General features: G+C 40.7%; 1 protein-coding gene across 1 annotated transcript in view; it reads left to right on the forward strand.

The window, feature by feature from the left end:
- The window catches only part of LOC132826570 (collagen alpha-1(VII) chain-like), a 39632-nt gene extending 21680 nt beyond the window's left edge, over positions 1-17952 (forward strand). Inside the window, exons 9-17 of the mRNA XM_060842527.1 lie at positions 1376-1492; positions 4420-4566; positions 5848-5967; positions 7072-7230; positions 10328-10447; positions 11284-11427; positions 12910-13044; positions 15958-16104; positions 17894-17952. Of these exons, the coding sequence (XP_060698510.1) occupies positions 1376-1492; positions 4420-4566; positions 5848-5967; positions 7072-7230; positions 10328-10447; positions 11284-11427; positions 12910-13044; positions 15958-16104; positions 17894-17952 (1148 nt within the window). The remainder of the gene's footprint in view (positions 1-1375; positions 1493-4419; positions 4567-5847; positions 5968-7071; positions 7231-10327; positions 10448-11283; positions 11428-12909; positions 13045-15957; positions 16105-17893) is intronic.
- The last annotated feature ends 6473 nt before the right edge of the window (positions 17953-24425 follow it).

The following is a 24425-nucleotide window of genomic DNA, read 5'->3' on the forward strand; positions in this document are numbered from 1 at the left end:
ACATTGTTGGTATTTTGTTGCACTGATCTGGAGCATTCTGGGTATCCTCACTTGAGGATAAGGACAAATGAGGAACTGACATTTAGCTCATCTCATTTAAACTTCTGCAGAAACTCGGGACTGACTTGAAGATTGATCCTGTGCGCCCATTCCCCACCTCCCCAAAAACATGGCTGCAAACCCCACAGATTATAATATGAAATATGATTTCATACAAATAGCTCTGCTCATTTATTACTTGTGCCTCAGAGCGCAGTTTCAAACCAAAGTCTCTACTTTTCGATCCGCTGCCCTACCAGAACCCGCCATCTACGCAAGGTTGTGTTGAAGAACACATTGCCTGAAGAAAAAGAAAGAAATGTGCACTGATTGACCTGAAGTGTTTCACTGCTAATGAAGTCACTGTCACAAAAATGGCAACTAAGCTGCTCATTTCAAATTCCCACAAAAAGCAACATGATAATTAATGGCCAGGTAATCTGTTCTAATGATGCTGCCGGACGGATAAATATTGGCTGGTGCATGAGGGAGAATGCCATACTTTTCGAATGGTTCTATGGAAAATTTATGCCCACTTGAAAGGGTAATGTCTCATCCAAGTACAGTACCACTGACAGTATAGTACTCCTTCAGTATTGCATTGAAGTGTTAACGTAAATTAGGTACTCAAGCTTCTGGATTGGTGTTTGCATCTGCAAGCTTCAGACTCAAATGAATGAGTTATTGCTAATGTCATTTTAAAGAATTCTAGTGCTAAAACGACTGTGTTGCATGATATACAGTCTTAAATCATAAATGTACTCTAGAACATAGAACATTACAGCGTAGTACAGGCCCTTCGGCCCTTGATGTTGCGCCGTCCTGTTCATTCTCAGCAACAGTTAAGTAAAACATTAATTGTTAGTGAGTGGGAATAAATGGAGCATAGGAACCATTCTGAGGAAAGATAGCTTATGTAAAATCCAATGTGGAAGCAGGCCATTCAGCCCATGAAGTCCATACTGCCACTCTGAAGGGCATCCTACTCTCCTTACTCTTTCCCTGCACTTCCCATGGCTAATCCACCTAGCCTGCACATATCTGGATACAATGGGCAATTTAGCATGACCAGTGCACATAACCTGCACATAACCTGCACATCTTTGGACTATGGGAGAAAACTGGAGCATCCAGAGGAAACCAAAACAAACACACAGAGAATGCGCAAACTCCCCACAGACAGTTGCCCGAGATTGGAATCGAACCCAGTTTCCCTAGTGCTGTGAAGCAACAGTGCTAACCACTGAGTCACTGTGCTGCCTCACTACAGAAAGTTGATTTGTGTCTTTGTATTAGGGTAGGACTTTGTTTTAAAAATTCCTTTATTTTCAAACAGTGAAACTCACAGCGGTGAGGAAACTATTTTTGGAGAATATTACAACAGATACCATACAGGCAAAGTGGCTACCAGTTAAAGGCGCATCTGGCTACAGACTTACATGGGGATCATCTGGTATTGTTCCTTTAAATGTATATCCTAGGTTGTAAGTATACTACATTATTTTGTAGGTTTGAGAGTGTACATTCCATATAGAAATGAATCAAAGTCCCCTAAGATCCCAGGTCCAGTGTCTCATGAATGGTCAGTTAGCTGATGGGGTAACAATTCTTGAGTTAAACAAAAACCAAAAGAACTGCAGTTGCTGGAAATCAGAAATAAAATCGTAAATTGCTGGAAAAACACAGCAGGTCTAACAGTATTTTTGGAGAGAAAGCAGATTTAACGATGAGGGTCCAGTTAGCCTTTTTCAGAACGTGAAGGATCCTTCTTCAATGACCCTTCAACAATGACCTGTCTTCAGACCCTTCTGAACAAGGGTCGCTGGACCTGAAATTTTCTACCCACAGATGCTACCAGACCTGCTGAGTTTTTCCAGCATTTTTTAAATTAGCCTGCCACTCTGTATCTATAAAACAATTGAATAAATATTCTTTGACATTTGATTTATGAACACCATGTTTCATTCCATGATGGAGACTGCCATACAGGATTTCATTATCTCCTTGCCTTCAAGCTAATCCTGGATCTACAACAGTGGCTCCAAATCTTTTCAGTAACACGGCACACTTCAATGAAACAAAGAATTCCACAGTACACATACCATGAATTGATTGTTCATAAATGTCACATTTACTCGCATTTATTAAAGATATGATTTTATGAGAAACGATTGCAACATAGTGCATACAACAAGCTAAACAAGGATAAAATGCATTAATGGTTCAAATCTACCAGAACAAAATGCACCCTTTCCGACTGTGAGCATCAACACATTTTCAAAACCTCTTCAACTCAACTATTTTTAATTATTCATGGCCCTTAATCTGTTCTGCTGCACTCAGTTCAGGGGTCGGTTTTCACAGATGATATTTCATATTTGTGACAATATTTTTGAAAGTATAATTTTTGTATCATAATCAAATGGATACATAATTGAAATTCAATGGATCAGAGCAAAATACTAAATATGTACAGTATTTCACAGCATCACAGCCCACCTGTGTATGTCATGACATGCCAAATGAAACCCACTGATCTACTGTGATGGGAAAGAGTTCTTTTCCTCCTACTAATAGGTTAGTTTAATTTGGTACAACTAAGGAAGCAATTTGAGATAGACCAGTGAGCTGTTTCAAGAAAGGTTCTGTTCATTAACTTAATTAGTAGATGATGAGTGTGGTGTGTTTGTCAGAGCTGCAGTCACAGATTTATAGAACCTTAAGGCATTTTCAGCAAATCTTCTCTTGGCTGGAAGTTGCACCTTATGGGAAAGTGAGAGTAAAGATAGGCAATTTTCATCTTTATACAATAATGTAAAACAGTTAATTTATTTTATTCATTCATTCATGCATGAATGTGGGCAATGCTGGCTCGGCCTGCACTTATTACCTATCTCTAATAGCCCAGAGGATAGTTAAGATACAACCACATTCTTGTCACATATAGACCAGACCAGATAAGTATCGCCTAAAGGACATGAGTGAACCATTTCACGGTCATTAGGTGCTTAATTCCAGATCTTTATTGAATTCAAATTCAAATATCTGCCATGGCAGGCTGCAAACCCAGGTCCCCAAAGATTACCTGAATTTCAGGATTAATAGTCTAGTAATAATACTAATAGGCCATTGCTAATTGTAAATTAGTAGCTCATTTGTTGCCTCTTACTATTTTTACTTAATTGAAGTGGTCCCATACCTCGTGTGCTATCTGTGTCACTTGGTATTACCATACTGTGCCAAAGCACAGACTTAGAAAACATTCATATATTAACTTATTCAGATTTTTAAGCAGACCCAGTTAATGTTAGGTCACCAAAGCCCTCCATTATTCTAGTATTAGTTTGCACAGACTACTCATATATCTTCAAGCAGTAGCCTATTTTGTTAGAATATTTGAAGAAAATGGCTCCAATCCAGCATGGCCAATTTCACATATCTTCAGGCACTTAACAAGGAGATAGAGGATGCTTGAGGGATTTTTAAAAACTCTGTTAGCAAAGATAGTTGAGCCATCAGACTCTGCATCTAGATAAGCAATGATATGACTACCCAGGAATACACATACAATGAAAGCAGGTGGCAGTCAGAGTTATGGAGACACATATGTCCCGAAGGAGAATAGGCGAGTTTATGTATTCCAAGTGAACTGTTGCAACCTGTAAAAGAGTGATGGAGGTCAAGAACATCATAACTGAAGAAGAGTGATTGGGCTTATAATGTTAACTCTGTTTTCTCTCCACAGATGCTGCCAGACCTGCTGAGTTTCTCCAGCAATTTCTGTTTTGTTTCAGATTTCCAGCATCCACAGTTCTTTGTTTTACTTTTTTTAACTGATTATCTTTGGTGTCATGTTGGTGAGATAATTAACAAATAGGAAATCAGGCCAGAAATGTATACATCTGGAACAAAGCTGTCCATTAATACAGAAAATACTCTGAAATGTTGGATTGTTGAAACTGTAAGCCGTCCTCAGTGTCAGTGGTAAGGCAAACGGACAATCTGATTACCATGAGTCCATAGGGAAACTAAGATTGATTAATTGCTCAATTTGAATGTATTTCTGTAAAACATAAAACAGATTTCAAACTATTTGGGCCCAACCCTACACTTTTACTTAATTTAGTCTGTAGGAACATTCTATGGTTACTTTGGATAGCATGATTTCTCAAATCTTTTTCTCAGCTTTGGAAGATTAATAGTTTAGGGGTGAAGGAACAAAGCAAGGTAATGGTTTGATAACAAAATTCATGAATTGTTTTAGAGATGTAATAGTAGAGGAGTAAAGTTTTTCACTGGGAGTGGGAGTTTCTTCAAGCATACTGACTACCAAAGAGGAGAATTTTGATAATCATTGTTGTGGTATTTTCTTATCGACAGAAGGAGACCTGCAGAATGTCAATTTAGGTGAAGCCTACCAGTTCTATATGATCCGGGGTCTGCAAGCTGGTACTGAATACACTGTTACTATCAACCCAATTTTTGGCAATGTAGAAGGCCCAGTGGTCTCTGGGAAGATTATGACGTGTAAGTGTTTTTGTTTTAACATCTGTCTGCCCACAAACCAATGTTGATTGCGTCCAGTAATTGTGATTACTTGTGTACTTCTTGCAGTTCCGGCAATGCCACAACTTAAAGATTCATGTCCATGTTTCTTGGATTGGGATTTATTTCTTGGATTTAGTGGCCAGATGTGCTCCAGTTGACAAGTGGCACACCTATCTGGTGATCTGGTATATAGCAATACTGACACCTTCCTTGTAGTTTCTTTATTTCTCTAAAATTGGGAATTCTGTAATATGAAGTGTCCTAGCCAAAAACAAATTAACTGCTATAGCTCTTTAGCATAGAACATTTTTAAGGATGGATCACATTGAATCCTCATCCTGGACTCTTTATAAATGGAAATTGAGAGAGTAGAACATGAGCTCAGCCTCTCAGTTTGCACTTGTAGATTTTCCAGTGGTAAGATACCCAAAGCAGAAAGATTTCAGAGTCTAAACCTGTTCCATACTGTGTTAGTTTATTAGCACTGGAATGCTCATTGGAGGATTATATATACTGCTTCCCCCTATCTGAGTAAGGCTGGAGAAACGTGAACTGATCACCGTCCTGCAATACCAGTTGAGAGTTTGTGTGTGTATTGGGTGAAGGAAACTTTGGGATTCATTGTGATGCTCCCTGAAGTCAAGGTTGTGTGATACCTACTAAGTTTAAACATTACTAATGTTGGCATTTAGCTGGAAGGTGCTGATGCCAATGGAATTACGGAACGGCTAGAAGTCATGTTTTGCGAGGGGAAGTTTCTATTATCTTTCTGTATGTGACTTGCATTGTCATCTGATCACCCAATTCTCCTGTGTGTTTGACTTTTATACTTCACCATATCTCCTCCAGCCCTTCAATAGTCTCTCCACTCAAATGAGTCCTTCAAATTGATTATTTGTACATCAGTCCATCTCCCCACCCTGCTCTTCCCTTACCCTACCATTGGTAGCATTATCTTCAACCGTTTAAGACTTGCACTCTTAAATTGGAAGCTTTGAGACCATTCTTAAAATCCACATCATTAACCAAATCATTGGTCACCCACATAACCTAGAATTTATTTCTGTGGCATGGCATCCATTTATTTCAGAATTATGCCTCTGGAAAGAACCTAGGGATGTATTTGCCTGTTTGTAAGTGTAAGCTGTTGCTGTTGGTTTCCTAGAAAAGATATTTACTAACAAATAAGAAAGAGCTACACTCATTTACTTTTTTATCCAAAACTCTTTGATGGATATTAGCTTATGTTTTTTTCCCCAGTGGCAACAAGTTCTGTCCATATTCTGCGAGCATCGTCCATCACTACAAGCAGTGCCACCATCACGTGGAACACTGTCCAAGGTGCTACAGGATATAGATTAGCATGGGGCCCCACACCAGGTACTTGATACATTATCAAATGAATTGAGACAAAGGAGAGAGTTGTAAGTGTTGCAACATTGTTGACTTGCTAAGCATGCATCACATTGTGTTGATATGAATCACATACGGATATTTTTGATTAACCAGCTCATACATGTTATTACATACCTCTGGAACTAGTGGGTCTACTGGCTCAGAGATAGGGACACAACCACTGTGCCACAAGAGCCTTCTGAGTAACCGGTAAGCTAAACCAGATGGGTGATGGAAGATTCCATGATGATGGAGAACCTAGTGACCCAGCTGGATTTGTCATAGCCTGGCAATTTCATAATCATCCTTTTCTATTGCTAGCCCAGAATTTATTGAACTAAGTTTCACTAGTGACATAGTGGGATTTGCTAACTCTGTGCTATAATTGCTCCACTCTTGTGTCCTCTCAAGCAGTAATATACAAGAGGGCAGAGCAGTGAGGCACAGATTTCATTCTCCCTGAATTAAGCTCTCATTTTCAGTGATGCTACATTGGGATGATATTTTGTTGGAGAATCCAAAGGACAAAGTTGCACCAAGCAGTTCATCAATCCTCCATCCCTAATATTGTCAAAAAGAAACTAACTTGTGCATGGTGTATAAAGTTATCTTAATGAACCATGTCTATATTTAACATGTAGAATTTTTACAAAGATCAGTGCGTTATTGAAGAACCATCTCTCTCACTCTCTCACTCTCTCACACGCACACACACCTGGAAAACAACACAAACAGTTAAAAATACTCATCAAGAGATATCTCCCATTGTAGCCTCCATCTTGTTGAGCCGATGTGACACATGTCCATCTGTTCTAGTTAATGCTGAGAAAACTGTTCAGTAGTTTATAAAATTCCACATTATTGTGGGAACACCTTCAGTACAAGGTCTACAGAGGTACGAGGAGATGGCCAGCATCATTACCTTCTCCAGGCTACTACAGATAGCTAATAAGTTAAGCTTCCGCAAGATTGACTACATTCTGAGGACAAGTAAAGTAAAAATTCAGCTGAGCCCATGAAGATTCCATTATATTTCTTTTACAGTTTATTTCAGAGAATTGCTTTAATGTCACTTTTCCTTGTTTCCAGAGTTCATTGGGAGTGACCGGCCCCGTCAAGTGGCTTTGAACAGCAGCACAACATCATATCAACTCAAAAATCTGGTTTCCAATACAGAATATGTCTTATCCCTTTATGTAGTCTTTGGTTCTGCTGTGGGCCCTGGGATGACAGCAACTATGAAAACAAGTGAGTGACTTTGTGCAAGGTTAACACTGTATGGCCAGACTCCAGGAGAAGGTCCCAGATCTGTTATGAATCCAGGTGGGACACCACCCCATGGTCATTCTCCAGGATGAGGAGGGAAGAGCTACCTCCCCTTCTTATTCAACTTCTTCCTCAAATAGTCACAACAAGGTTGATCCCTTCCCTTGTGGAAACCTTTTCCCAGCTCAGTTTTATGTCTGTTTTTTTGGCTGTTACTCTGTTGAGTCTCCTATAGGGTTCTCTCAGTGAGGCGCAGTCCGTTTTCTCGCTGCATCTTACCAAACCCACCACAGTACCACCCACCCTGCTCCATTGATTCTTTTCATCCATACACAGGGCTGTCTAGTGAACAGTCTCAGCTGCCACTTTGCAGCATACTTTAGCACAATGGAACTTGAACTACAGGCTATTTTAGTGTTGTGCCAACTCTCTTGAACGTTAGCATTTGAGCATACTAAGAGAAGGGTTGCAGTTGTTTTATAATCCCTTTCCTTACATAATCTTGGAAAAGTAAAATCTTCCCTCCAGATCTGCCTTTGTTTCAACTCATCAAATTGGCATGAGAGATCATAGTTGCGTTATTTGAATGGTATTTCTCCTTTTGAAATGTTGCTGTCTAAACCTCTTGAAATGTTTCAGGTGTAGCACTCCATGATTCCTCTTGGAATTCAATGTAATCCACACAGGGATTTGAGACAGTTGCTGAATTTGGTAGTTCAATATATCCATAAGTGATTCGTATGATGATCTGTTTTCATGATGACACAAAATGGGGTGATCATTTCAGGTGTCATGAAAATATTATCCTGTTCATGAATTCTATAAATGCTAATTCTGAAAATTGAAACAATCTCCAATTGCAGTCATTGACTACCTCCAGGTCAGGTAGTAGCCACTAACGAAGGTTAGCTGCAGGTATTCTGATCCATCATAGTCAATTTTTGGGTTCAATTATTCATTCTTCACAGACAGTCCAGAGATGGATTGTATATTTTCTTTTAACTTATCTTTTTGGACCTGCATGTTATTTCTGATCGGTGTCGTGTGTGCTGTGTAACTATTTCTCCATAAGCTCAATCTCACCGTTAAATCAAGGAAGTCTGGTTCAATGTGGTTCCTTTCAAAACATAAATTCATTTGAGTCTTGGAAAAAAGTATCCACACATATAGGTGTCCTTTTCAAATTCACCTTGTCATGACAGACTGTGGGGGTGGATGAAAAACCAAGGGAAGCCTGATCACCTTTCCCCACTTGGAAGTTTAACATTTGTGGTAGCCTGTTTAAAAACATAAAACATTGGGGAATCTCACCTGTGAACTAGTCATTGTACCCATCAATGCCTCAGTAAAACATTGATGTAGTTGCCCAATCATCAGCATCTTGGGGAAAGATTGTGACTCAAGATCTTAACCAGAAATTCAAGTATTCAGTTAACCCTCAATGGAGAGAGATTGAAATAGCCTAGAGACAGTCCCAATGATAAAACATATTTTGTGGAGAAGCTGGGAAAATGACATTGGTTGCTAATTTGAAATCATTAGGGCTCTTTGCAAAGGAACACACAAGATGGTTAAAACTAAGCAAAGTGTACGGGTAAGTGCAAGAAGGGACACTATTAGTTTCTGAATCAGAAACATAGAGGACAAACTACCAACACAAATGAATGTTGAATTGTTAGGATCCTGTTCAAATGTGGGATATTCAGAGCTATAAAATCATACATTTAGATTAGATTACTTACAGTGTGGAAACAGGCCATTCGGCCCAACAAGTCCACACCGACCCGCCGAAGCGCAACCCACCCATACCCCTACACATACCCCTTACCTTACACTACGGGCAATTTAGCATGGCCAATTCACCTGACCCGCACATCTTTGGACTGTGGGAGGAAACCGGAGCACCCGGAGTAAACCCACGCAGACACGGGGAGAATGTGCAAACTCCACACAGTCAGTCGCCTGAGGCGGGAATTGAACCCAGGTCCCTGGCGCTGTGAGGCAGCAGTGCTAACCACTGTGCCACCGTGCCGCCCTTGCCACCGTGCCGCCCAGTGAAGTCTGATGGTACGTACATGTACGAGCTAATAGTGGTTGGTTTACTACTCTATCGCTGTAAACCAGTGAGCTGCAGATGCTACAAGATCATACCATCAATGTCTGCCTTATTTGCCAATCCAGTTGATGACTGTCTACCATCAGAGTTTCATTCAAGTCTTTATGTAAACCAGGAGTTAAAAGTAACCAAATATAATTGTCTGCCTGATGTCTAACATCATAGGAATAGAACCAGTAAATATGATCACAGTTCAGGAAAGTGTAATCCTAAGGTAAATTCTAAAGAACTTAACTTATATAACAAATTATTGCCTTGTATGGTGAATGTGGACAAAACCTTAATGTAATAGAGAATGACAAATTATAGAACTGATGCTAAAGGAGGACAGCAGTATGTTTTGAATAGAATGCACATTTACAGTAGAGCTGGATTGATTTAGATATTGCCTGCAAGTTCATCTTATCCAAAAGAGAGTGGAAGAACTTCCAGCCACTCATCTGAAAATGTACTGGCCACAGTGTTAGCACATACTACTCAGAAGGATCCCAAGACTGAGATTTAGTCTGTGCTGATTTATCTGATCTCACTGGGCTTCCAATTGGAGAGTAACAGGTCACAATTCCAATGGGGAATATTGATAGGAATGTGGCAGAAATGACAGATTTTTGTTTAAATCTCTCCCAGTAGTTTCCATCAAATTTCCACTGAAATTACACTGGAGGATCAAAAGACCCCTCATTGGAAATCCCTTAGAAATGCCATAATCCTGCTGGAAAGGAGTATGTGGAAAGAATGGATGAATACAAGCTGTAGCTTACCGATGAAACCTTATCTTCAAAGTGGAGTACCCTATCAATGCCCACAGTTTAGACTCGCTTATTAAGAATGCCCACTTGGACAAATAAACAACATCTGTACATTTGGTTCCTAATAAGAGATAATGCCTTTTGGGCTGGTTTAAAAAAAAAGAACATTTCAGTGAATTGAATGAATTAACTGATAGTATTTTCTGTACTGTAGGTCCACTTAGTCACGTATCAAACTTTAGAGTGACCACATACACCAATACCTCAGTGTCTGTAGTCTGGGGTGCTACTGTCGGAGCAACAGAGTACAAGATAACATGGAGTCCGACATCAGGTAAATGAGAAGAAACCATCGCTCTAAATTATGCAACCGAGGAACACCTCTTATTTGTGTTTCCGAATTGTTATTTGTGACTGTAAACAATTATTATTGCGGCTAAAGTTTAAGACTCTTTTTTGTGATACTTCATCATTTAGGATGATAGCATTTTTTTTACGTAGAGTGTCCGGGTTACCTTGAAGAAAGCTTTTACTACTATCTTATGCCAGTTATTTGCGCCAATATAAAAACTGTGGCATTTCAATCTTAATTTTAATGAAGGGTTGATAATTGACATTATTGATGAATTCTGTTGTTTTATGTGAATCCCATTTGACAACTCAAAAACTGAAGATATTGTTACTACATGATTTCACCAACTACTGAGTTAGTGAGATTGAAAAAGAAGTCCTGAAAACCACAAAAGAGCTTCCAAAAATTATAAATCACCCTTGAGAAAATCTCAAGAAGTATCCTTGAAAGTAATTACTTTGACATGGAGCTAGGTTCAAAGAAGTGAAGCAGTTTTCGTAACTTCCTCCTTAACAGCATTGCAGGTCTACATGCAGTACATGGATACAGTGGTTCTAGAAAGCAGCTCACCACTACTTTCTCAAGGACCATGACACAATAAATGTCAGATAAACACAGGGGTAAATAGAAGGATATGTTGATGGGATTAGATGGAGGAGGCTCATTTGGGATATCACAAGATTGTATTTAGCTCAAAGATCTCTTTCTGTGCTATGAACTCTATTTAATTCTATTTATTCAATACTTGCAGTTTGCATTGTGATTGTATAAATTGTTTCCACAGTCTTTATGTTTCATTTATTCCTTGCTAGGGAGAGGTGGTACTCAGACTCAATATGTGGATCGCAGCACGCTGTCTTACCATATTGGACACCTAAACCCTGGAACTCGCTATACTATTAGCATCAATGCTGTGTACAGGAATTCTGAGGGGCCTGCAGCATCTCTTTCTCAAAAGACAGGTAATTGTGAGGTGGAACGGAAGCACCGGCAATGCCTTTGCATCCATTCTTTATGAGAAGAAAGTTGGATATTTCCTGCGGGAGTCAGCAGAATGATAGTGGGATCTGAAGGACTGAAATACAAAGACAGAATACATAGGACCATGTAAACGGAGGCTGGATGCAGCACAACTGAAAAGTTATGGGTCACCTCGGAAGCCTGGAAACATGGACTATGATGTAATTGTTTGGGAAGTTGAAACCTCCTCTGGTCAATTATCCCAATTCTGGAACTCCAACAAAATCCCCAACTCTGAGTTAGAATCAGAGCTGCCTGAGGGTTCTGACTTACTTGACTGAATAGTTACCCAGGAAATGTTAAGGGGGTTAAAACTGGCTCTAACTCCAGTGAGTCTATTAAAGTGACCCCTCACCCCATGACTCACACTGACCCCCCTCCATCCCTGCCATTGCTGCAAAGTTGCCTGCACAGTTTCTATTGGGACGGATCCTACATCAGAAGTCAGGTCCAAGAAACTCATAGAAAGAAAATAACCAATTTGTGTTATCCCGGTTGGAAATGTGGCCATTAAAATTGGCTTACACTCTCTTGATGATGAAAGACTGAGGGGTAGTCTGATTTGAGTGGTTACAGTAATAAATGAATTCATTAAGTGGTGATATAGAAATGGAGGAACTATTTATCCTGCTGAGGCAATCAGAATGGTGGAGATAATATTCAAAAACTAGGGTTTGGCTACTCAGGAGCAAACCCAAAACAAAACCCTTTTTTCTCACAAAAGTTAGTAGAGATCTGGTGCTCTCATTCCAAAAGGATTGTGTGGATCTAAGGGAGAATCATAGCTTTCAGGATTAAGGTTGATAGATCTCCGATCATTACGAGCACAAATGATGTGGAGCAAGAGCAGGTAAATATGTTTGAAGTACAGATTATTCACGAATCCAATTGAATGACAGAGCAGAGGGACTGATAGACCTCCTTCTGTTCTGATGTGCATGATCACTTTTCACTCTTGAGTGCCTCAGTAAAAAGCTATGAATCGTTGGACATCACAGAAGTTAAACAAGAGAAAGGATTTGATCAATTAATTAATAATAACTAGTTGATATCATTTGGGTTTTATTTTGTTTTAAATTGTAGAAGGAAAGAAAGAATTTAGGGGGAGAGATCACATTCAGTGGATGTGACCTTTTCAGAAGGGACGAATTTGAATTGAATATGGTCTCGAGTTCAGCTCATTGGCTGAAAGAGTATAAATCAGAGTCCCTCTGTTAAATCTTCATTTCAAGACAGTGAGAAAGAAGGGTATTTAGGACAAAGTATTTGGATAGAATCAGAGAAGAAAATGGTGGAAGCTATTTTGCGCTGAGCATTCACTGGTTCCTTGTGAATGAAAGCCTCCATTGCAAAACATATGGATAAAGCAGCCCACGGGATGCATTATTGTTTGTAACTACAATGAATTGTTCCATCATTTGCAGCTTCTCCAGATTCTGAACAAGTCCAATCAGTGAAGGAACTGAAAGTCATCGAAACTGGATCCAACAGCTTAAAACTCTCATGGAAAAAGATGCCTGGCATTTCAGGATACAGAATATCTTGGGCTCTGCTGCGAGGTAGTGGCTTTGTCTTGTTTATTTAGATCCATTAAGATAGAGTTTAACTTCTTCCTGTGTTTACATGGTACATATTTCATTTACTTGTTAAATAGACAAACAAACATATTTGCCTGATAGACTGCCTGCAGGTTAAAACATACTGCTCTAATTCCCAGCCAATAAATGTGGTGTTGGATAACATGGAGTGAGAGATGTCAGTTCCAAACCTGTCAACAGCAGCCCATCTCCTATTCCATTTTCTATCCAGACTAGTTGATCCTTCAGCTTTAATCTACATGTCATCCATAGAATGGCATAGCACAGAAGGAGGCTGTTCAGCCCAACAGACATATGCTAGCTCTTCATAAGAGCTATCAAATTAGTTCTATTCACCCTGTTCTTTGCCTGTTGCCCTGTAAATATTTATACTTCAAGAGCACAGAACGAGTTTGCTACTCATTCTCATTCATGTCTTCTCAAATTGTTCGGAGGGATGGTGAATACCCAACACAGGAAGTCGGGTTATCTGAAAGGATGGAGTCAGAGAGAAGGGCAGGAGGCTTACTGCAGTGTTCCAGTGAAGCTCAGTGCAAGCTGGATGAACAACACCTCATTTTCCACTTGGGGACCCTGCAGCCCTCCAGACTCAATATCGAGTTCAATAATTTTAGGGCCTGAACTCTCTGTGCCCTAGCCCCCAACCTCACACACCAGGCCTTGTTCTCACATAGTCTGCCCTTACACACTACCTATTTTTAGCCATTAACGGCTATTCACTATCCCAGCCAGACCATCATCCAATCCTTTGTCTGTCCAACCGTCTTCTCTCTCTTTGGGCTCTATCCCAAAATATCATTTACTCCTTATCCCCTCTCCCTGTCCTATTTTCTACATATGAACTGACATTTTCCTAGCTACCATCAGTTCTGTGGAAGTGTCACTGGACCTGAAATGTTATCTCTGATTTCTCCTCATGGATGCCGCCAGGCTTGCTGAGTTTTTCCAGCAAATCTTATTTATATTGTATTCATGTGGTTCCTGATGAAGGGCTCCTGCCTGAAACATTGATTGTCCTGCTCCTCGGATGCTGCCTGACCTGCTGTGCTTTTCCAGCACCACTCTAGTCTGGACTCTGACCTCCAGTATCTGCAGTCCTCACTTTCGCCTATGTTTCAATGCAGACAGTTTTGTGTGGGTGTCCTCAGTTATGGTGAGGATTGGCATTATTTAGAAGAATGCCTCATGTTGTTTGTTTCTTCAGAAGTATCCAGTGTTCCTTGCCCATAATAGACATCAATGCTTTGTCCACCTGACCCAACAATACTACACCCTCTGCAAAACCACTGTGACACTCCATCAGCCTGCTTTTCATTTTATGTCTTTTAGTCTACTCTCTCTTCCTCTATCCAAGCTGCCCACTCATGGCTGAATGGAGTCCCATTGTTAGAATGCCCCAGTCATTGCTATTCATAGTTGAGTCTCCTCAGTGAATGTCAGCAGCCTTTTCACTTTTGAGAACCATTACAACTGAGCCTAATTCAATCTTCCCTCTTTGGCACATTTGGATCCAGTCTGGGACATGGCTTAGTGATTTGGAACACGCACCTTTTGACAGTTTTTGAAATTCATTAATATTATGGCCTCATCCTGCTAATACAAGAAAATATTATTGAATGAACTTTGGCCTGGCTGGTTCTATATTGTTCAGATGTACCTGTCGATAAAGTTGTTGAATCATTGTTGGAAAGATAGAGGAACATTAGACATTCACCAGTTTAGTGGGACTCTCATCTCAAGCCCCGAGGGTGCCGAGACATTGACCCACTTGCACTCCCTGTCATTTTGGTTTAGGTTGGAAAATTCCCTGGGGCTCTAAGTCCCCTGCCGATAGGTTTGAGGGTGGAGGGGCAGGTGGCTTTCCCACCTTCTATCTCCCACCTCCGCCCTAAATGCCATAATATCATGAGCAGGAGTGGAGTCAGACAGCTGTTAATGCCCATCTAAGGGCCTCATCCTGATACTAACAATTATCTGTTGATGAGAGTAGCACGTGGGCAACCTAGCAGGCTGGGAGTGGAAGGAGGAAGTCCCTTGTTCATTGGATTCTGGGCCCATTGGATGGCCACCCACCTCGGTGGATGTCCCACCCAAGGATTGATGTCCCTAAGGTTGTCCTCTCCCCATAGCTGCTCAAACCCTGGTCCACATCCTTCTCACAGACGTCCCTCCCCACACCCAGACTTGCCAAGTTCTGGTCCATTGCAGCTTGCTTCCTTATTACCAAAGTGCAGTACCAATAGTGGCTACCATTCCTGCTGACTCCACAGGTACATGGAGAAATGATTGGCCAGCAGCTCTCTGTGTCAGGACCTCCTGTTCCTGAGGATCAGTATTTTCATCACCTATCTATTAATGGCCAAATATTTGTGGAGTAGCCATTCATCCCTTGGGGTGCCTCCCCTAAGAGTATTTCAACAGGATGGGAGGGCCAGGAGATGTGGAGACAAGAGTATCCTTTGTAATTCAGGCCATGACCTGAAATGTCCTTTGAATGGAAACTCTGATTTTTGCCTCAGACTGTCAATCCTTCAGAATTTTCCTGAAGTCTCCAGGAATTAATGACTCATCTCCAGGATCCTGTTGTGAGCAGATCCAGCAGAAAAATCATAAACACTTTTAAAGTAAAGGTGTTTTCTTTTCATTTTACTTGACCAATTTGCTAATTTTTAAGAATATTAAAAAACGAAGGCTGTGTAAAACCTTCAATACTTCACATCCAGCAATGTTGTCAACCCAACATCCGCCACACTTGGGGTGAAGCTGCATCAGTGAAGTAGGAGCAGGTCCCAGGAAATCCCCAGCCACAATGTTGGGCGTGAACCAAGAACAATGGAACAATGAGACAATCTTCTTGTTCACTTATCTCATCAGGAGGTCCTGAGAGGACAAGAATTGTCCCGGCCGATGCAACACTCCATGTGTTAAATGGATTGCTAGAGAGTTCTACATACACTATCCGAGTCTCGACTATGGTTGGAAGCAGACAAGGAATGCCCGTTGTCATCTCAGCTCAGACACGTAAGTGCCTTTATTATTGTAATTTATGAATCCAGACATATTCCGGGCTACAGTAAGGTCTACCCGATAGGCCTCAAATAGTATGATTGGATCCTGTAAACATACAGACTTACTTACCCATACCTACACATTGCTACTTCAAGGAAGGCATCATTGGCCATTGGTGTAATCATACTCATCATGGCTAGTGGTCTCTCCCAGCGTTGCTCACAAGGTTGACAATTGGCCAGTTTTGAGTGTCATTATATTGCTGTCTCTCCTCACTACAGTACCCATTCCCTCTGCACTGCAACCTTCCTAATCACTTCTGGAGTGCACTGTTGACTCACTGGGCCTGCCTCAGGTTTTGCTTCATGCTGCTTCTGATTGGCTCAGTTTCCAACTCTTAACATGGAACAATTTCAGTAAATGATCAATAATAATGAATATGGACACGCTAATGCAAGCCTTGAGAACCTCATATCCATTAGAACTGTCTGATGCTCGCCCAAGCTTTCTTTCTAACTGGCCTACCCTTGCCTACATTAGCCTGAAGCTCTGTTAGTCAAACACAGCCTAATCAGACAGCTAAAATGTCAAAATTCACACAATGTTCACTATTGGCTAATTAGAATATTAGAGTACATGCTGTACCATTTGTACACAAACAATCATGAGGTAATCCGTTTGCTAGAAAAAGACCTTCAGAGCCATGAATCAGTCAACCAAACAAAAAGTGACACTATGTTTCAAAAGAAATATTGTGACACATCATAAATTTGCGTACATTTAAAACTCTGTTCCTCATATCCAAATACTCACTGAGCCCCATTCGTACATCAATCATTGACCTACACTGGCTTCTGGTCAAGCAACAACTCAATTTTAAAATCCACATTCTTTTTTAATCAAATCCCTCCATCTAGACCCTGGCCCTCCTAACTGTATAACCTGTATCACCTCCACAAACCTCTGAAATTTCTGCAGTCCTCTAACTCTGAGCATTTGCAAATCCACTAATGGCAGCTATGTCTTTAGCTGTCAACTCATGGAACTCCTGTTTTAAACCTCTCAGTCATGCCACCCCTTTTTATTTCTTTAAAATGCTCATGAAACCCTACCTTTTTAACCAAGCTTTACATTATCTGACCTATTATCTTCTAAATGTGATTTTGATAGCAGTTGATCCTGGCACCATATCAATGTAACTTTTTTTCATTTAATATGACATAGAATCATAGAGTCATAGAGATGTACAGCATGGAAACAGACCCTTTGGTCCAATCCGTCCATGCCGACCAGTGGGTAAATGTTCTGTCACTGAGGAATATTGAGAACTAAGTGTACATCAAGATAGAAACAGGATAGTAGATGTCTTATCACACTTGCACACACCAATTCCATGTGTAATAACTTTGATACGCTCCATAAGCTCTTTTTATCCTCATTTGATGCTGCTTGTAAGAGCATAAGAGCACTGAATAAGATGCTTTGAAAATTGTCTCAATTCCCCTAACTACCCTGTATATAGGAATCCGGAAGGGCACCACTGGAATACACAAAGCAGTAGTTTTCGGGGTCAGGCAGATTTAGGAAGCAATTTGCAATGTCATAGAATAGCCACCAGAGGGCATAAAGGCAAACTGGTGATGTTAAAGCACTTCACCAGGAAGTGCACTAAATATTCAGATTAATCTACCCAATTCAAATAGTTGCAAATACATTTCAACTCTGTATTTACAGATCTATAATTAAGATTAAGTTCTTGTAATCCTACAGTTGAGTTCCTACATTTCTATTGCTTTTTTAGTTTTTAGGCTGTTTCTGGTGCAAGGCTTCCCAGCAGCCCATACTCGCTTCACAACATAGTCTCAGGCCTTGGCTAATTCCCGACTGGAATCAGGGATGGAAAAATAGAAAGGACACAGCACCCCTCAACTTTTCCCAAGGTGGTGGAGGGTCAGGAATTATAGAGTCATAGAGGTGTACAGCAAGGAAACAGACCCTTCGGTCAAACCTGTCCATGCCGACCAGATATCCCAACCCAATCTAGTCCCACCTGCCAGCACCTGGTCCATATCCCTCCAAAGCATTCCTATTAATGTACCCATCCAGATGCTTCTTAAATGTTGCAATTGTATCAGCCTCCACCACATCCTCTAGCAGCTCATTCCATACACATACCACCCTCTGCATGAAAACGTTGCCCCTTAGGTCTCTTTTATATCTTTCCCCTCTCACCCGAAACCTATGCTCTCTAGTTCTGGACTCCCCCACCCCAGGGAAAATACTTTGTCTATTTATCCTATCCATGCCTCTCATAATTTTATAAACCTCTATAAGGTCACCCCTCAGCCTCCGACGCTCCAGGGAAAACAGCCTCAGCCTGTTCAGCCTCTCCCTGCAGCTTAGATCCTCCAACCCTGACAACATCCTTGTAAATCTTTTCTGAAACCTTTCGATTTTCACAACATCTTTCCGATAGGAAGGAGACCAGAATTGCACGCAATATTCCAACAATGGCTACTTGGTGCTAAGGGAATGATGTGCTAGTGGGAAGAACAGTCAAAAACTAGCAATATTTAGAAATGAAAACATTGGCTAACTAAAATTCCATCTTAAAGCACATAAGATGAATTGGGAGTAAAGTAAAACTCACAAATGACACGCACTGACCTGACTTGTCTTGTAAACTTCATAGTGGAGTTCCATTGCATCCGACATGTCCATTTCCAGGTATTGCTTTTTTTTAAACTGTTTTTACCCTCCCTCCGGTTTGGCACTAAATCATTTCCATTCATTCCAACATTTGTCCAAAATAACAATGTAACCCAATCCCTGGCAATCCACCCATACTGTGGATTAAATTTGGGGGCTGGTTCAGGAATGTGTGGAAAATCAGGATTTTATTTTTAAATAAGATGGTTTAAGTGTTAAAGACCTAAAGTCAATTTGTTGCAATCTTAGCTTAATCAAAGTTTAGGATAATAAAATTCTTTATAAAGTAAAGGCTGGTTTGCAAAAAAAAGTTATAATAAAACAAAGATCTGCAGTTGCTAGAAATCTGAAACAAAAACAGAAATTGCTGGAGAAACTCAGCAGGTCTGACAGCATCTGTGGAGAGAAAGCAAAGTTAACATTTTGAGTCTGGTTCTGAAGAAGGATCACTAGACTCAAAACATTAGCTCTGCTTTCTCTGCATAGATGCTGTCAGACCTGCTGAGTTTCTCCAGCAATATCTGCTTTTGTTTAAAAGAATTATTTTACCTAAAAAAATGTAATTGCTGGGATTCAATGGCATTGAATGAAAAAACTGGTTCTCTATGTTTCCACAGGCTCCAAAAAGATAGCAAAACCAGTTGTTATTTCACCAATCACCGAGGTGACCAAAATTGCCCCTGCTTTCATGTCCCGGATAGATACCGCTCGACAAACCATCAGCCGAAGCAAGACCACTTCAGCGCCTCCGACCCACACCACAACCATCAGGAAGGTCACTGCTACCACCAGCCCCACCACAACCTCTGCTGCTGCCAGGAGGCTCTCAGCACCTCAGGCCATGCAGGATGGACCTGGTAAGCCAGCTACCCAGTTGCAGGTTAGCTGAGGAAACAAATATTTTTTGTTCATTCTTTGACCTGGTGATTTTTGTCTCCTGGAACCAGCTCTTTACATTAAACTGATCATCATCTCATGAGTGATTAGAAAATATCTGCAGAAACAAAGGGTAATAGCACCCAGCGTTTAACGTAATAAAAAGTTGTGAATACTCACATAGACAGAACAGTGTGGACTAGAAGTGGATCCCCTGGAAGTTAGAGATGAATTGAGCAGTTTTCAAGATCATTAGGAAACCTGATAGGGTAGTTTGGAAGAAATTATTTCCACTTAGGAACAGACATAAAAACAAGAGCAGGCCTTAATACACAAGGTGGATATATGGAGTAAACTCATTGATCAACCATGGTCTTATTGAATGGCAGACCAAGCTTGAGGGGCCAAAAGGCCTCCTCTTGATTCTGTGTTCCTCGGAGAATTATGACAGTTGACTACGAATGAATGTCATTTGCTTAGAGTCATAAAGATGAACAGCATGAAAACAGACCTTTTGGTCCAACTCATACATATCAACCAGATATCCCAATCTAGTTCCCACCTGCCAGCACTTAGCCCATATCCCTCCAAACCCTTCCAATTTATATACCCATCCAGATGCCTTTTAAATGTTGCAATTGTACTAGCCTCCACCATACCACCCTCTGCATGAAAAAGTTGTCCCTTAGGTCTCTTTGATATCTTTCCCCTCTCACCCTAAACCTATGCCCTCTAATTCTGGACTCCACAACCCAAAGGAAAAGACTTTGTCTATTTATCTATCCATGCCCCTCATAATTTTGTAAACCTCTATAAGGTCACCCCTCCGCCTCCGACACTCCAGGGAAAACAGCCCCAGCCTATTCAGCCTCTCTCTGTAGCGCAAATCCCAGGGGGTCAGGGGAGGACAGGGGCTGACGGGAGTGCATGGGAGGCACGGGGAAGCTGGGTTCAGGGGCACGGACGGTGGGTGGGGGCGGATTGCGGCTGACATTGTGGGCAGAGTTGGACAGCATTGGGAGGTGGGTAAGGGACGGACAGGGTGCAGGTGTGGGAGCAGACAGGTGTGGTTGGAGGCGGATGGCGGGCCAGAAGGTGGGGGCTTGCGCGTGGTGTTCTGCTGACTAGCCTCCTAATGGGGAGCAGACTAAGCAAGTGTGTGAACTGATTGGGGGAGTGGTGGCAGGAGGCTTCAGCAATGCTACAAATCCCTTACCCACAAGTATGTCTCTGCTCAGAAACAAACCCTGAGACAGAGAGAGGGGGCAAGGCAGGCAGAGCGAGGAAAAAGGAAACTTCAGAAAACACCGAGCCCCAGAGGAGAGGCATTGAATCAATTAACTGAATAATCAATTATCCGAATGAAATATTGCCCGTCCATCTTGTTTGTATAATTGAGGTTCCTTTCTATATTAAACAGTACATGCCTTCAATGTAATGTTGTCATAAGGTGCATCCTTCAGGATTCCTGATTAAGGGCTTTTGCCCAAAATGTTGATTTTCCTGCTCCTCGGATGCTGCCTGACCTGCTGTGCTTTTCCAGCACCATTCTAATCTTGCCTCTAATCTCCAGCATCTGAAATACCCACGTCCGCCCTGTCTATAGATACTGCCAGACATTCTGAGTTTCTCCAGTACTTTCAGTTTATGTAACTTAATTTCTGCCCTTTCTAAAATCCCTGCACATGTATAAGCAGATACACAATGAGATAAGATAATAATTTGGAGATGCCGGTGTTGGACTGGGGTGTATAAAGTTAAATTGCACAACAGCAGGTTATAGTCCAACAGGTTTAATTGGAAGCACACTAGGTTTTGGAGTGTCACTCCTTCATCAGGTGGTAGCTATTATGAGTGGGGAAGGAAAAACAATAGGCAGGGTTCTGGCACCAATCTGGATCAAAGATGCTGATAACTTGTTTTCGTTTGGCTTTTTCCAGTTATCCAACTCTTCACTGATGGCAAGAGGTTGCTGGTACACTGTTTCTCAAACTTTCATTTCTCCTTTCAGTGTCTCTGAAGGTGGTTCTCCATTTTCCTTTCAGCTGATGGTTTGCAGGGAGAGCAATTAACAGAGAAATGGTCAGAAAGAGTAACTAACCATTCTGGTTTTATTTCACTTCACATCCAGAAAAAAGAGAGATGGGTGCTCTCTCTTCACAGGCTGGATGTTTCTGAAGTATTATATACACACAAAGTTATAGCACCCTGCCAAGGAACCAGTCAAGAAGTTTCTAATATGCTGAGCTCTCCCAAAACAACAACTAATTGAAAAGCCAACCAAAAGACTACCTCTGGGCAGAATTGTCCTGAATAAACACTGGAAATGTTGATTTGCCTGGAACTCTCCACCACTGCTCCAGTAAGACAATGTATATATATCAATGTGCTCCAGTAACTTGTTTTTCTTTAAAACTGCTAACATCTTTGTATAATTTCCTTGGTTCAAAGCAGTATATTTTCCCATTTTTAAACCACAGTCCAACAAAAAATGGGCTTTACAAACAGATAATGAAAACAAAATATCTTCAGAGAGACTGTTAGGGTATTCTCGGTGAATGAAAGATTGAGAATCAGTGGACCTATCATCAACAAAGGGTTGGAAGGAGTTGAAAGAAATCAAAAGGAACTGAAGGAAAATAACTCATCAAAGCCCATGATGTGGACTGGAGCCAGAACTGAACTTCTCTGAAGTTTTTTTCCCCTTCCGCACACATAATATTTGTGTCTTATCTCTGTGTAACTGTTCGTATGTGTAATGGTCACCACATTACAGGAAGGATGAGGAAGCTTTGGAAAGGGTTCAGAGGAGATTTACTAAGATGTTGCCTGGTATGGAGGGAAGGTCTTATGAGGAATGGTTGAGGGACTTGAGGCTGTTTTATTAGAGAGAAGAAGGTTGAGAGGTGACTTAATTGAGATATTCAAGATAATCAGAGGGTTAGATAGGATGGACAAGGAAAGCGTTTTTCCTCGGATGGTGATGCCAGCACAAAGGGACATAGCTTTAAATTGAGGAGTGATAGATATAGGACAGATGTCAGAGGTAGTTTCTTTACTCAGAGAGTAGAAGGGGTGTGGAATGCACTGCCTGCAACAGTAGTAGACTCACCAACTTTAAGGGCATTTAAGTGGTCATTGGATAAACATATGGATAAAAATAGAATCGTGTAGAATAGATGGGCTTCAGATTGATTTCACAAGTTGGCACAACATCAAGCGCCAAATGACATGTACTGCACTGTAATATTCTATTTTCTATGTGTATGGAAATTTTAAAAAAAGGTAGAGTTTAAGCTGTAGAGTCTTAAGATGGCGATTCATGTTTCCTTTTTTGCCTTTGGTTAAAAACAACTTATTGGCAATAAATAGTTACTCACTTGTTAATGGAAACACTTGGTCAACATATTTGTTTAATCTGAGATAGGTAGAATTGAGGCAATTTAGTGGTTTAAGCAAATTTTCAATTTTGTGATGACTCTGGGAATAGTGGGGCTTGATTTCCAGTGCACCAAGTCCAGTGAGTCCTGATAATGTGTCATCCATTTTAAAACACCTTAAACGGAAATTATTTTCACAGAAATATAGTCAATAAATCCTTTACTTTGCAACTATAATTATGCGATATAGGATTATAAAAATGTCAGAAGACCATAACAAGATAATGTATGAATACAAATTACACAGGGTCTTTGTTCCTCATTCAAGAACAAAGCTTTATGAAACTTGTATTGAGAGAAACTGGGAAAAATTTTCAAGAACTTGCTACTCCTTCTCCATTCTCTCATATGGTGTTTTGGATTGAGTAAATACTGAGAAATTGTTTTCAAAGGTGGCAGGGCTTGTAATTGAAGGGTACAAACTGAATGTATTTGGCAAAAGGATCGTGAAGGGATGAGGAAAAAAAATTATTACACAGCGAGCAGTGATCTTGAATGGCCCATTGGAAATGTTAATGGAAGCAGGTCCAACAGTAACTTTCAAAAGGGATTTAGATATAATGTTGTTAAGAAAAATGTGTAGAGATGTGAAGAAAGAATTACGAGAGCTGATACAGGGATGATAGTTTCAAATTGTCTGATTCTGCAAAAGATAGTGGAATTGTCAATTAGTTGCTCCAATTTGGAGACTCAGAGATATGAAAGGTTTATAGAGAAGTAGGCTTCTCCACTGATATTCTTGCTCAATTCTGACTACTCTTTGTTTTCTCCTTTATCAGTTTGTGGCAGAGCCAAGGCCGATATAGTGTTTTTGGTGGATGAATCCTGGAGCATTGGCCAGAATAACTTTAATAAAATTCGGGACTTTCTCTTCAGGATTGTTTCATACTTCCCGAAGATTGGACCTACAGGAACCCAGGTAAATGGAAGCATCCTACACTGGTGAGTCTGTGGGAGCAGGAGACATTCAATTAAATATTTTATGCTTTCTTATTACATTATGTCATATAATTTGGAAGAAAAGAAAGTTATTTAGCCCATGTATTCTCACCTTGACATCTTGGTAGACCCTTTCCCATGATCCTTCCTCCTTCTTGGGAAAGGCAAAGAAGCAGACAGTCATGTTTATCTCTGTTAGGTTTCCTCATCAATTTTAATTAGGTTGCCTGGTGAACAAAGGAAAATCCTAACTCGATGCTCACTCCCTAAAATTTTACCTTCTTCCTGCCATGTCAATGTAGTTTTACAACTATGTGCCTAATACCTGCTTGAAGTTTACAAGGATTCCCTTTTCACTGTCATCTGTGG

Source organism: Hemiscyllium ocellatum, chromosome 23, assembly GCF_020745735.1.
Source record: "Hemiscyllium ocellatum isolate sHemOce1 chromosome 23, sHemOce1.pat.X.cur, whole genome shotgun sequence".
Classification (NCBI taxonomy): Eukaryota; Metazoa; Chordata; class Chondrichthyes; order Orectolobiformes; family Hemiscylliidae; genus Hemiscyllium; species Hemiscyllium ocellatum.